The 13559-nt window shown below is 54.3% G+C and overlaps 1 protein-coding gene across 1 annotated transcript; it reads right to left on the bottom strand.

Moving 5' to 3' along the window:
- Nucleotides 1–3602: 3602 nt before the first annotated feature.
- SYPL2 (synaptophysin like 2) lies at nt 3603–12005 on the bottom strand. The gene is made up of 6 exons (XM_030886150.2): nt 11994–12005; nt 10901–10945; nt 7785–7909; nt 6603–6804; nt 5576–5767; nt 3603–4191 (listed from the first exon to the last, which is right to left on the bottom strand). The coding sequence occupies exons 1-6, from the start codon at nt 12003–12005 to the stop codon at nt 4045–4047; spliced, it is 723 nt and encodes a 240-aa protein (XP_030742010.2). The 3' UTR covers nt 3603–4044.
- Nucleotides 12006–13559: the final 1554 nt, after the last annotated feature.

The raw sequence follows: 13559 nt of genomic DNA on the forward strand, positions 1-13559 counted from the left end.
CGCCAAGCTCACTTTCTGCGCAAGCGCAACATAGGCCGCTTTCTCTTTCCCCTCCCGCCTGCACAGCCTTCTGGGAAATGTAGTCTTGGGGTGGGTGCTGTTGCCTACCGAGCTTACTGCCCAAATCCCTCCGAAATACACAATTCGGAAGGAAAAAGTGAATACCCACACCCCTAGATCTCCTCTCCTAACCCTAGGACACACAGTCTTCGTGCTACGAACCTTTCTCCCACACTCACTGCGCGCACACCCAGCCCAAGACCCCAGGCCGCCCTAGACGCCCCTCTACCGAGCGTCCGCCAGCTGGCTGGCGCCCCTTCCCGGGCTGGCGGCCACTCGGCGTCTCCACTCCGCTGTAGACCGAGTAGGGTAGGTGCAGGGAGGTGGGCGCTGTGAATCAGAAGGGCAAGGGGAGGGAGCCTGTAGGCTGTGCTGAAGGACACAGAGGTTGGCGTGGGGGAGTGTCCTCGGCTCCCATATTGTGCCTCCTCTGTGGGAAGCCCACGTCGCCCTGATGCGGAACGGAGAGCTGGAGTGGCGCTGTCTGGGCTTGGGAGGACCTAGCCGAGCTGACCAAGATCACCTGTCGGGATGACAGGCTGTCTCCGAGCCAGAGCCAGCCCCGGCACAGGAATGGCCCTGAGGCCGTTGGTGTTGGTAGCATCCGTCCGCTGCTCGGTCTCCCTCCCCAGGAGAACTGCGATCGATCAATACCGCCTCTTCCCAAAGCCTGGCTGGACCCTGAACCTATCCATCACCGTGGTTGCTTTTCCTAATGAATCTCCTCTCCGCTGGACGGGCTGCCACGGGAACCTTGGCACAGGGAGATTTCTCATCAGCTCGGTTATTTTCTTTGCCGAGGCCTGGAAAGTACCTTCATCATCCACTGATTTCGTTTTCACGGCTGATAACATTTCTCCCCACCCTCACACAATCAAGTCCACTCCCCTCCACCCACACCACGACGTCTGCAAAAGGGAGACCAGTCCTCTTTTCCCACCTCACTCTCTCATACCTCATTCCATACTTATCCCTTCAACGGGGGAAACTAAATTTGAGGATAAAATAAGTCGATAGCTCCCTTTCATGCAGCCAAGGTGTAGGTACTTCAAGGATTCTCTCTGAGGGCCGGACTCTTCACCTGAGATCCATGGCGGGTTTTTTTAGGGGCCCAGTAATCAGGTAAAATTGAACGTAAAATCGCATATAGGTGTATTTTTCTAGGAAGTGGAAATGTAGCATGTGACTGTCAGAAGGGTGGGGACTGTGGGGGGAGTGGGGGGTGTGTGCACGCGCATGAACAAACCAGTTTGTTCAGCAAAAACCTTGTGGTTAAGAGGGCAAAGCATATGGCGGTCAACTCCTGGCAAGAAGTCTGCCTGGGCCACAGATGATAGGAGAGTAAAGGAAGCTGCCATCCCTTTGCCTTGTGAATTTGCCCCCAACTGGCTAATGAGACCCAGTTACTAGGAACTAACTGGGTACCACCCAGAGGCGAGATCACCAGACTGGAGCCTGCCAGGAACAACTGCTCAGCCAGCAGACTCTGTTAGTTGGATGGAGGATGGAAAGGGATGATGTCTTGGTGGAAATGGTGATATTGGTCCAAGGATAAAAAGGGGTGAAAAAAAAATTTCCCCCAGAAGGGCTCCAGTCTCAGCTCCTTGAAGGCAAATGCTCACAGCACTGTTTATTCAAATATGTAATAAGAAGCACCAGAAAACAGCATGCAGCATTCTCTCCCCCACCCGGAAATAAGTCTGTGACTGTGATGGCAAAAGGCACTCACATCCAGGAAATGTCTCAGAAGGGACACCTTCTCCTCCCTTCAGCCTGAGGAGGAGGTGCGTGGTGATGCCAGCCTGCTGGGAGGCACATGGAGTCCTGTGAGGACAGGACAGCCCTGAGCCCCGAGCCCAGCCTGGCCCCTGGGGGTAATGAGGTGATAGAGCCTTTCTTTTCAGGGTGGCCATAGAGAGGGAGAGCATGGCCGAAACCGAGGCCCCGCTGGCCGAGAATGAGGAAGAGCCTCCTCCATTCTAGGGGGAATTCGGGGCAAGGAGTCCCTGGCAGAAGTGAACACCCCTCTGTCCCTGGTTGAAGAGCCGGTGCTAACTTCAGCCTCCAAATGAAAACCTCTCTCCACATTTCAAATAAATTATAAATATGTACACTGAACCCAAAGTTCCAGTAGAAGCTGCTCACAGACCCCCGTCGGGGCTGGCTTGGAGAAAAATAAAGGTCATCCCAACCCCACCCTTAAGGACCGATGGGGACAGCCCCGGACTGAAAGAGAGGCTCAGACTTGGAAACACTATCACCCCCATCCTCCTTTCTTCCCTCCTCAAATCTCTTCCCCACCCCCACTCCCAAATCTTAAAAAAAAAAAAGCCACATCAAATCCAGTAATTCTTTCCTGAAAGATTCTAGAGCATATAGGGAAGGATTTCACACTCATACTCTCTTTCTGGGGAAACTCTGACCCCAAAAGGAAATGACTGGCCCAAAGTCAAGGGTCCTCATGCCCAGTCACAAACACAAGTCTGGATGGCATTTAGGGACACGAGGAGGTTGGGCAGTGTTGACTCAGTCCTGATGTAAGCCTGGCACAGGGCACATTCACCTTTGGGATGCAAAGTGGGCCAAGTGGCTCCAGGTTGGGAAACCGTTGGATTCTTCCCTGTTCATCCTTCCACAGCACCCCAGTGGCCAGCTGGGTAGAAAATGGATGTCCCTTATGCCGTTAGCATGAACTCTCAGGCCTCGGGGTTCGGAGGGCAAAGGCAGTGCCAGGAAGAGGAAACACACCAAAGACAAAAATGGAACTGGGTCCCACAGTGAAGAAGCACCAATCGCAGCAGCCTGCCCTGGGCTGAGGAGCAGCGAGGGTCTGGGGAAAGTGAGGGCACAGGCAGGGACCAGAGAGCAAAGGGAGGGGCGTGTCTTCTTGTATCAGCGAGCAGGAGTAAGTATGAAAGAGCAGCGCTTGTAGGGGTGGAACAATAAAATGGGCCCATCCACCCAGGCTCTAGGGCTCTGGGACAACTTGGCCTCATGATGGTCCTTTGGGCTCTGCGACAACCCAAACCTGGCCCCTGGGGAGGGCAGGCAAGGCCTGGACAGACTGCAAGTAGGACCTCAGCACCTCAGACCCAGAGGCTGGGGAGGATGCACAGGGAGGCTGGAGCTGGAGGGTTGGGGGCTGATGTGGTGACCTCTCATCCCATGTCCCGACCAAGCCCGAGAGGGAGGGAGGGAGGTCCGGAGTTTCTAGGGTAAGTATGAGTTTGGAGCGTCAGTGGAAAGCTGTTCCAGCTTTCCTAGTCTGCGGGACTAGAAGAAACTGATTCTGACTACAAGTTTCGGGGTTGTAGCTTTTTGTGGGACCCAAGGAAATGGCAACTTGGCTGCAGTTCATCTACTCCCCACGGTCTCCAGGCCTTGCCAGGACCTTCTAGGTCAGTCGGCCTCCCTGGTTCACCCCGGTGGGCTCTGAGGGCAAGCAGAGGCCAGGGAGGGTGGGGTGGAGGGTGGGGGCGGGCAGGGGAGTTGGAGAGCACTCTGTGCTCCGGGCAGACTGGAGCTCAATGCAGACACAGGGCTGGACGACAACCATGGAGGAGAGGTCACCAAATCACTGTCGGGCCTCCGTGCAAGGGACCAGGGAGAAGGCTGCCAGCCAGTGTCCGCTCCTCCCTTTTATTGAAGCTGGGCAGAGTGGGAAGACGGAAGCTGTCAGGAAGCAGTCTCTCTCGGGGCGCTGGCCTCCTGTCCACCCACCCTCACCTGCCATAGAGGCCGGCCTTGAGGCTGAGTGAGACCCCCCAGGTAAGATGTCTGAGGCCAGGTGGCAGACAAGCAGCATGGAGCTCCTGCCACCCAGGGCTCCACAGAAACGAGGGACAGGAAATCACCCGCAGGCCGACGACTGCTGGCCATCTTCTCAAAGCCCAGAGTGATGGAGGAGGGGAGAGCAGGGAGGAAGAAGAGGAAGGTGCTGGGAGGTGGTTGAGGAGGTGGCGTCCAAGTCCAGGTGGGAGCTGCTTACTGCTTCTCCAGGGCGCCCTGCTCAGCTGCACTCTCCTGGCTGGGCCCCTGGCCCTGGTCCTGGCTCTGCCCATGCCACGGGGTCTCCTTGAAGACAAACCAACAGTTCCCAGCCCACAGGAAGAAGTTGATAAAACCGAAGAGCTGCAAAGACATTAGGGGAGTTTGTGAGAATATGAAGGGGGGTGTTGGAGAACAAGAAGGGGGAGTTCCTGTGTGTGCCTGTGTGTCCCCAAAGATGTGGGAAGCAACACCGCACCAAAACTCACTGCCATCCAGTGGATTCTGACTCATAGAGACCCCCGATCATACTCCCTATCGGGCGGGGAAGGACTGCCCCCCATGGGTTTTCCAAGGCTGTAAATCTTAGAGAGCAGAAAGCCTTAACGTTCTCCCTTGGAGCGGCTTGTGCAGCCCATTACATCACCCACTACACTGAGAGGCCTCCTTTTGGGAAGAGGCAGGCAGAGAAATGGGTAGGGGCGGGGCTCCAGGCCATCACGCCTGCTTTGGTCACTCGGAGGAGAGCAGCCAAGAGTTGAGTCACAGGGGACCCTCTGAGTAGCACATTGTGGGGTGGAGTGGGGGCTGGAGCTGTCCAAGGTGCTCCTTCCCTAGGGCCCGGGATCTGACTAGGGCTGCGTTCCAATATGTATTCAAAACATTAAAAAGCCTGTAGGCAGGACAGCCCTAAGAAGACGTGTACCGATGCCTGCAGCTGACTTTGGAAAGCACTGGAAACCAGGCAGCGTAAGGGATGGAGAGTGATAAAGGCAGTCTGGGGAAATGTTCATGGCACAGTCTAGATGGGGGAGGTTCCTTCAACTTCGCACTATATGTGAACTTTCCCACAACCAAATGTTAGTGGGGAGGTGAAATGCTGGGTGCCGCCAGCCAGCCTCCCCAGTGTAAAACCAAGGCGCCCTCCAGCTGTGGGACTGTGGTGAGGGCCAGGAACACCAGGGTAGCTGTGGGGCTGTGGTAAGGTGGTCAGGGTCAGAGGGGACATTTGAGAAGTTCAAGGAAGGTCTCTGCTATTTTACTAAGGGATTTGAAGCCATTTCAACAATTGCTATCGACAAACACGCATCTACCAGCTGGATCCACCACTGCCCGAAAGTCCCTTTCCAGCCTGGAGGGCTGAGCTGTAAGGAGTCCCTTCTAACTCCCTGTGGATATGGACCCAGCTCTGAGCCCAGCCACAGACCAGCTCCTGACAGTCCTCCCCCTGCGGGTGCTCCAGGGCACCCATGGGAGCAGGCGGGAGGAGTGTGAGTATTCCTGGAGCCCAGGGGAAGAGAAGGAAGCTGGGCAGACAGAGTGCAGGAGGAAGGGACGGGAGGCTAAGAGGCCTCACATACTGTCTGCTCAGAAACAGCCAGGGACCAGCACCAGGCATCGGTGCAGAGGATTCGAGCTCTGGGAAGGTGCTCTAGGTCTTTTCCAGAGCCTGCTAGCTGGGACAGGGCTGGGCAGCTGAGATGGCACTGCCTCCCCCAGCCCCTGCAGTAGCCTGCAGAGGTCTCACCACCGAGATGTTGACCAGACCCATGGAGGGTGTCGCCCCGCCACTGCACACGGCTTCCTCGCCGTGACACACGGACATAGCTGCGGTCAGGCTGGATGGCCGGGTGGCCCCCTTGACATCGGTCAAGCCCTTGCCCCAGGCAGCTGCAGCTACCAGCCAGAAGAAGGTGAAGGAGACGGTCACACAGAAGTCCTGGAAGAAGTAGAGGGGAAGGGCATGCGCTTAGAAATACTGCGAGCGGCACATGCACCGAGGTCCCTGGATCCCGAGAAAGCTGCCCCTCCCTCTGCTGCCCCAAACCAAGAGCCTCCAGAGCCCAGGGTTTTCCTCAGTAGGGCCAGGCAAAAATGTAACAGGACACCCGCCAGTCAGCGTCACTCCAATGCTCAGGGGGCCTCAACGCCCCACTCCCCTCTCCCCGCCTTTCCTTTGGTCACTGTACTGGTTGGAGGGATGACAGATGACAGAGGACAAGTGAGGTCCCCCGAGGGACCCCTTGTGGGCCTGGGATAAGAACAACATATGGGGGAAATGATCACCAGCTAACACTTACGAAGGACACCTATGTACCAGATGTGTCATGTGCATGATCTCATTGCATTCTCCCCGACAACATGAGGTAGGCACTATTTTTATCCCCATTTGCTAGTTGAAGAAAACTTCAGCTTTGCGAAGATAAGGAACTTTTGCAAGACCCCACAGCTGGTGAGGGCAGAGCTGGGACTTGAAGCCATGCAGGCTGACTGTAGAGCCTGCTTCCCTGTGCTGAGAGCAGGAGGCATCATGGAGGCGGGAAGGGGCAGAGCCCTGAGAGCCAGACCTTCCACTGGCCCAGGGAACGGTGGGAGCCACAGCTCCTGAAAGGAACAACAGCAAGGAATGGGCAGGGAGGGAGATGCAGGAAGCTCCCAATATGGGTGTCATGGCCCCCAGGAGGCGGCCTCTTTGTCCTCCCTACCCTGTTGTCCTGCCTTCCCAGCTCAGACCTCAGTTCCAGAGCCAGCGTCTCCCCCTGGGCTCCACTCACCACCAGCGGGAAGCGCTTGTCGTCCGCGTAGAGGTTGTGGAAGCGCAGGTAGAGCACAAGGGCAGCCATGGTGTAGAAGAAGGAAAAGACGCCCAGGGTCACAAAGAACTCAGCGGGGGCCGAGAAGTCCCCCATGAGGTGCAAGGTCTTCGAGGTGGAGTCGTCGTCACACAGGGGCATCTCATACTGGACCCGGTTCAACCTGCGGGCAGGAGGGGAGGCCCCACGGAGTTCAAGAAGAGCCTCTCTCTGTGAAGGTAGGGGCCCTCGGCTCCAGGAGGAAGCCAGGGCTAGCTCCTGCCTGGAGACTCCATCAGAGCCCAGCGGGGAGCTGGTGGCTCCTTACAGAGGAACATTTCTTGAGGAGACCTTGCAGTTAAAAATCGGACTCCCACAAACTGCCTGGGGATTCCAGGCAAACCCTGTATCCCCATGGCTGCCCCCCTGCCCAGACATGAAGACCGCGTTCTTCCAAGGCCCTTTAGACCACAACCAAAACATAGTCCATCTATTTCAGGTGGTCACAGGGAGCAGGTGAGCTGCCTTCTGCCTGTTGGGGAGCAGAGGGCTGGAGCCACCCATTACCAGCCCTTACCGGGGCCTATTGAGATCACATCGAGGAAAACAACCTTTTATAGGTGAGACAGTTCCTCTAACGTGGGTGCTGGCACAGGAAAGGTCTGAAGAGAGGAGCCCGGCCATTCTGTGAACACCCATTCTCCTCTTCCTCATTGTCTTAGCGCTGGGTTCCTCTTTCACAGGACTCTCTTCCATACTGGACAAGATGTGCCCCGTCGTCGGGCGGTAGACTTGATGCATTGTCCCATGCCATCCATTTAGGTTCTAAGTCCTAACAGAGGCAGCGGTGGGCTGCTGAGGATCAGGCGGACCTGCCCACCCCGCCCACATCCCTTGAAGCCTCCCTCGCAAAGGGCATGGGCTCTTTCTGCAGACACGGTTGTTCCCTGCTGCAGGTGGTCCCTGGATTGCAGGACTGATCCATGTTTCCCCTGTCCGGGATTCCAAGAGTACAGGAAGGACCCAAGTCTTGTCATCTGACCTGAATACAGAGTGACATACCATAAATGGTCTAGAGGGAGAAGGAGAAGAAAGAGGAGGAGGAGGAAGAGAAAGCCCAGGCCAGCGAGAGACTGTGCTGTATCAGGACAGATCCCTGCTCACCTGAAGGGATAGCCGAATGAAACAATGATGAAGCTCACGTCCTTGGCCTCGTTGTTGCAGCGAACCATTGCTCCTGTCTCCCCGCTGTAGGAGCCGCAGGACCCGAAGGCGAAAATAGCAAAGAGCTGAGGGAAAGCAAAGTCCCTTTGAGAGTCAGAAGGCCTCAGGTGGTCAAGACAGTTCCCCTAAGAAGGAGCCCTGACTGCCAGCATGATACAGATCAGGGTGGGGGCTGGGGGGGGGGGATTCTTTTCAATCAAGCTCCTCTTGGACAGGGTCTCCCAAGGCTGCCATTGGTCTCCCAGGCTCAGGGGGGCTGTGTTCACAGCACAGGGTGTGGACTAATTAGCCAAATGATTAAGGCCAGCATTGCAGTGTCTGGGAGGGAGATGAAGAGAGAGAAATGCACAGTTTCCAGGTCTTTCCATGGAGCATGGCACTGGGGACCAGAAGCCCCAAGGATGATGACTAACACAAAACCTCTGCCAAGTCCGGCATTGGAGAAACATCTAGTTTTAAAGCTAGCTTTGGATATCCCCCCCTACGGGAGACATGCCCTCAGAAATAGCTTTTTCTGCACCAGCCTAGGCCAGGCACGACTGGACTGATGAGATCCAATTTCCTTTGAACCAGCCAGTGAACTGGCCACTAGCGTGTTGCCCATTCACACTGCAGCAGTGGGAGTGTAGCTGCAAGGGGTGACTTCTGCCGAGCCTTCAAAAGGGCTGGTGGGGCAAGCGCCACACTGCTGCCAGCACTCCTTGTTCGCCTCAAAGGCACATTTCCCTCCCATGACAGTGCTGATAGGGCTGGGCAGAAGCTGGCAGTCCTGGCGTAAGTCCAGAAGGAAGTACCCTCCACTAGCCTTATCAGCTTTCCACTCTGCCCCCACTGTGTTGCCCTCAGCAATCTGTTGATGCTGCTATGTCTCAGTGCCAAGGAACACAGGCATTCCGGCCACCTGAACAGACGCGTGCCTCGCTACCTCTCAACACATTTCACCAGACCTCCCACCTGGAGCATACACACATTTCTCTCGTCCTGTGACTTTCGAGTTTCTTCCCTGGGGAAAAAGGAGGTGACCAGGTGGACTCCATGATCTCTCCCCACTATCACGCCAGGCCTGGGTTCCTGTGCACGGGCCATCGACTCGTATACACTGCCATTGCTCTTAGTCAGCAGGGGGCCGACTGTGGTTGTCCATTTTCTACACGCTTCTCAGTGACCCAGTGTCTGGGGACAGGAAGTCAGAAGACAGCTAGTCAACATCCCAGCCCTGCATCCCATGAAGAGAAAGGCTTCATGGGTATATATTATTTTGCTAGGGCTTTAGCCTTCTGGAGTAAAAGGAGACCTAGATGGGGAGACAGCAAGCTGGGTTCCTATCCTGGCCCTGTCACTAATTATTTGGCTAACCTCTGAGAACAGTCCCCTCTAAGCCTCAAGTCTCCTCTCCTGCAGACGCAGGGCCTTAGAGGGGCCATCTAGTGGCCTCTCTAGCTCTGCTCATCTCTCTCTTTGAGGGCAATGCCGTCTGTCAGTGTGTTCTTGGCTGGGCCTGCCAACAGCTGTGCTCTGCCCCTGGGTGGTGTCCAGGGCCAGTACGAGGCCTGGTATCGGCTGTCCTGGCAGGTCTTCTCCATGGAGGGGCCACTGACCCTTCTCGAAAGGTCACCCTGGGCACCTCTCGGAGTCCAGGGGCGTCATTGCAGACCACTAGGGAGTTTGCCCATTTTTAAAGACATCCAGGCAAGAGACGGTACAACCTCTCTTCCCTGCCTGGAAGACCCTCACTGAACTCCAATCTCAAGGCTGGCATGGAACCATCTGTGTGGGCTGAAAAGAAGTCACGCAAAGCCTTTACTCAGTTACTCTTGACATCCTCACGGTGCCCGCAGCAGGGACACGGCGTGGGCCTTCTACAACCTTTCTCCAGAGCGAGGCTCTAACCTCCCGTCAGCTCTGCGTCTGTTAGAAGTTGCCTTGTCTCTCTTAGCTTCTGGTGCCCAGAACTGAACACAATTAGCGTGTCACCTTCTAGGAAGGGCAGTGCGATTGGATATATTTTTACACACTGGACGTCCGTCGGTGCACGGCTCGGCAAAGGTCCCCTAGGAAAAGTAGGCATCTCGAGCTGGGAGCACTGAACAGCCGGTGACGGAGCCTTCTCTTCATCAGCACTCTCTTGAACAGGCCCTTCTGAACACCGGCAGAAAGATGCTGTTTGTTGCGCAGCTACTCTGAACCAGGCCTTGTTTTAAAAGTGAGTGAACACAAAAGAAGAAAGAAAGCCCCTGTCCTCCTGGGACTCCTTACCAGAGAGCCGCTCTTTCCAGGACAGCAGCCACTAGCCACAGGGGACTACGTCAATGACTTAAAAGGAAAAAACCGAGTTCCTCATTTCAACTGCCCAATAGGCACATGGGGCTAGCACGTACGTTCCACACCGCTCAGCACGGATGGCAAAACCTTCCATCGTTCCAGAAAGTTCAACAGTATCTGGAGGATGACCTTGAAGCTCTAAAAGTTCTGAGCCCTGCTTTCTGATTCTTCAGAGGACAATATGCCCATAATAACCTTAGTACTTACTGAGTGTCTGCGCTTGCAGTTAGGTTCTTCGATAGTCAGGAATCTTCAAAACTAGCCGTGAGCTCTCTTTATTATCCAGCATGCATTACTATATATCTGAACACCAACGGTCAGCTGGTGCCAGATCACAAGAGAGTCTGCTAGACAGGATGAAGAAGGGGAAAATCCGAGGGGAATTCTAGAGGTTCACAGAACAGCGGGGGGGAGGGGTCTCAGAGACAATCAAGTCCACTGGTCTCATGTCACAGAGGTGTAAACTGAAACCTCCAGAGAGGAAGCGACTTCCCCAAGGTCACGGTTAGCTGAGAGATGAGAGCCAGGCTAAAGTTCACATCTGTGGATTCCCTGTGCACTGCTCTGTCCACTCCAGGCATTCGTGAATGCAAATGTATCGAGCATCTACTTTATGCCTGGCGCTAGCGACGGCAATGGTTAAGACCTGACTCCTGCCCTCAAGAGCTCACTTTCAGAAAGGATAGTGCTGTGATAAAGCAAGCACAGAAACAAGAAACAAAGCCCTGTCTCACCCTTATGAAGGCGAACATGGAGAGCTCTACCATGTGCAGGGAGGACTGCAAGGAGGGAGAGGTGAGCTCTGTGCCTGGGGTGCAGAGGCAGAGAAGGACACACCTTCTGAACCCCTCCCGTGACGCAGACCCCTCCAGCTTTCTGCATCAGATTCGGTTTCTTGCCTGTGTGTGTGAGAGAAAGAGAACCGACACCAGCGCCGATGGCAAGCACAAGACTCAGAGATGAGCCAATGGTCTTAATAAACTAGAGCCAAGGAAAGATGTGTCCTGAGGCAGAGAACCGTCCCATCAAGGATCCCTGGTGGGGTGAGGATTAGAAGTTGGGCTGTGATTCACAGTCACCAGATGGAAATCACCAAGTGCTCTCCAGGAGAAAGAAAGACGAGGCTTTCTCTGAAACTCGCAGGAGCAGTTTTGCCTTGGCCTATAAGGTCACTATGAGTTGGCATTGACTAGATAAGTTTCCTTTGGTTTTGGTTGGGGCCCATGAACCTCCTACTCTGGGACCTCCAGCACTGCAGAGAGGGCAGGGCGGGGAGCATGCACAAGTCCCCTCCCTGCTCCTCTCCTTCCTCTACCGCCTCTTCACCTCTTTGCGAAGGATGTCAGGATGACCTTCGGAACAGGGAAGCAGATTCTTCCCAGAATTCTTCTCTTAGAATTATCCGTGAGTTTCATGGGCTCTGGTGGTGTTCTTTCACCTTCTCCACAGCCCATTTTCATCATGGGGCCCCCAGAACCCAACAAGTGATGTTTGGTACCCAAAAGATGGATTATGGATCAGGTGGTACACCCAGGTAATGGGAAGATGACGTTTTTTCTTTTATGCCTTACCATCAAAGCAAGGACTTGGCAGTGCCATTGCAAGTCTCACCAAACAGCGAGTCTAGCTGGACAGTCCACATGAGGCGGGATTCATTACGAAGAATCAGGCAAAGGGGAGGTTCAGGGGTAGGGGAGAAAGGACCCCTGAGAAGGGGCAGATGATTTATGGATAGTACTTGCTGTGAAAGCCCAGTGAGCCCAGAAGCTAGATCTCACTCTCATCTACAGAGAAGGTAACGGGGCCTATCAAGATTTCAACACTTACCCAGGGGTTCATGGCTAGGAGGCAGGGGAGACCAGATTCAAACCAAGCAAGGTTTGTCCAATCTCAAGGTCAGTGTTTTTCTTTAGAAAAACAAAAAAATATGTGTTCTCCAATCATTAACCTATATCTATCTTACTTTTTGTTCCTTCTAAGCTCAGTGTAAACTTAGTGAACTCCAAAATTGGCATTGGGGTGAGATTAATGGGCTTCTGAATTTTAAAAAGGAGAGAAAGAAAAAACACTTTTTACCCATCTTCTGACTAATAAAGGAAGAGTGATACTTTCTTCTCATGAGGAAAACCTTTGCCATTTCATAATGATAACACAAGGGGTGTTGATGATCAGTAACAGCAAGCTCTGTGTATGTGTGTGTGTTCCTTCTCCCGCCAGGGTGTGGAATCCGTGCAAGCAGCAAAGGAAAAAGAGAAAAAGAACAACCACTAATGACATTTCCACTCTTGTTCCTGGTGCCGGTCCCTGTGTGTTTTACTGTTAGCTCATCTGCAGAGACTCGGGACAAGTGAAACTCACTCCCCTGAACTCAGGCTGCCAGGATGACGAGAAAAGCAAGCCACGTCACCTCAGGGTGGATAATGGCTGCCTCCAGGGTCTGGCCCAGGCCCCAGGACTTAGCGGTACAAGAGAACGAGGGAAAAGGGGCCTCTGTTCTCTGAGGAGTACAGGATCGGCAAAGTCAAAGAGGTCTTAGCTCGGAGGGCTCTGGTGCTGACCCTGCGAGGAGCAGGCCCTTCCCCCCGGGCGCTGCTTTGTGAACCCTTCATAGAAATCTTGCGTGTCATGGGAAGGGACAGGGCATGGGGGAGGGGAAGGGGGAAGGGGATGGACGGACGGACGGAAGAAGGACGCTTTTCAAACTCTCTCCAGGGAAGATGATTCCATGGTCGAATCATCTCATTGTTGCCTCCATCCCTGGACGGTCTTTATCAGATGTCCTGGGATCCATGTGTCTGGTGTCATGATAGAATTAGTCTTCACTTCATTCTCTAAGGGCCCCTTTGGCACTCGAGGGGTGGGTCAGAGCAGCGTGGTGGGGGACAGTGAAAGGGCCCAGTCAGCAGTCAACCCAGCTGCTCATGCGCAGTCAGCCGGGAGAGTGGGAAGTCCCGGCCAGGTCCTGGAATCCCCACTTGGTTGCTCTCCAGGTGGCCTGTAGTCCCAATCAGGAAATCGGATATCCAGAGATAACCCCAAGTGCACTATTGCCTCTGAATTCCAGATTTGACAATTTTCATTCAAACCATGATTTAGGAATTGGTGACTCGGTGCTGACACCTGTCTGCAGTACCTGTAAAGTCCTTTCTTAGTATTCATGGTAACATATTGCCAAACTGAATTCTGTACTGGGGCACATGAGTGTTCTGCACGAATCATTTGTGTATGACCTTCCCTAACTTGAGCCCCTTCTGCATTGCTCTCCGTGAGTCTTTATGATTGGGAAGTGTGACAGTGACTGTTCCTGTTGCTACCTCACCCCAGGGGGCCTTGGGTGCTGGGAGACTCAGAGTGGGAGTGAGGCAGGGAGATGCCATTTCCCTTAGACACAAC

The sequence above is a fragment of the Echinops telfairi genome, unplaced genomic scaffold (genome assembly GCF_000313985.2).
Source record: "Echinops telfairi isolate 266 unplaced genomic scaffold, ASM31398v2 ScPeMD7_443;HRSCAF=831, whole genome shotgun sequence".
In the NCBI taxonomy this organism is placed as follows: domain Eukaryota; kingdom Metazoa; phylum Chordata; class Mammalia; order Afrosoricida; family Tenrecidae; genus Echinops; species Echinops telfairi.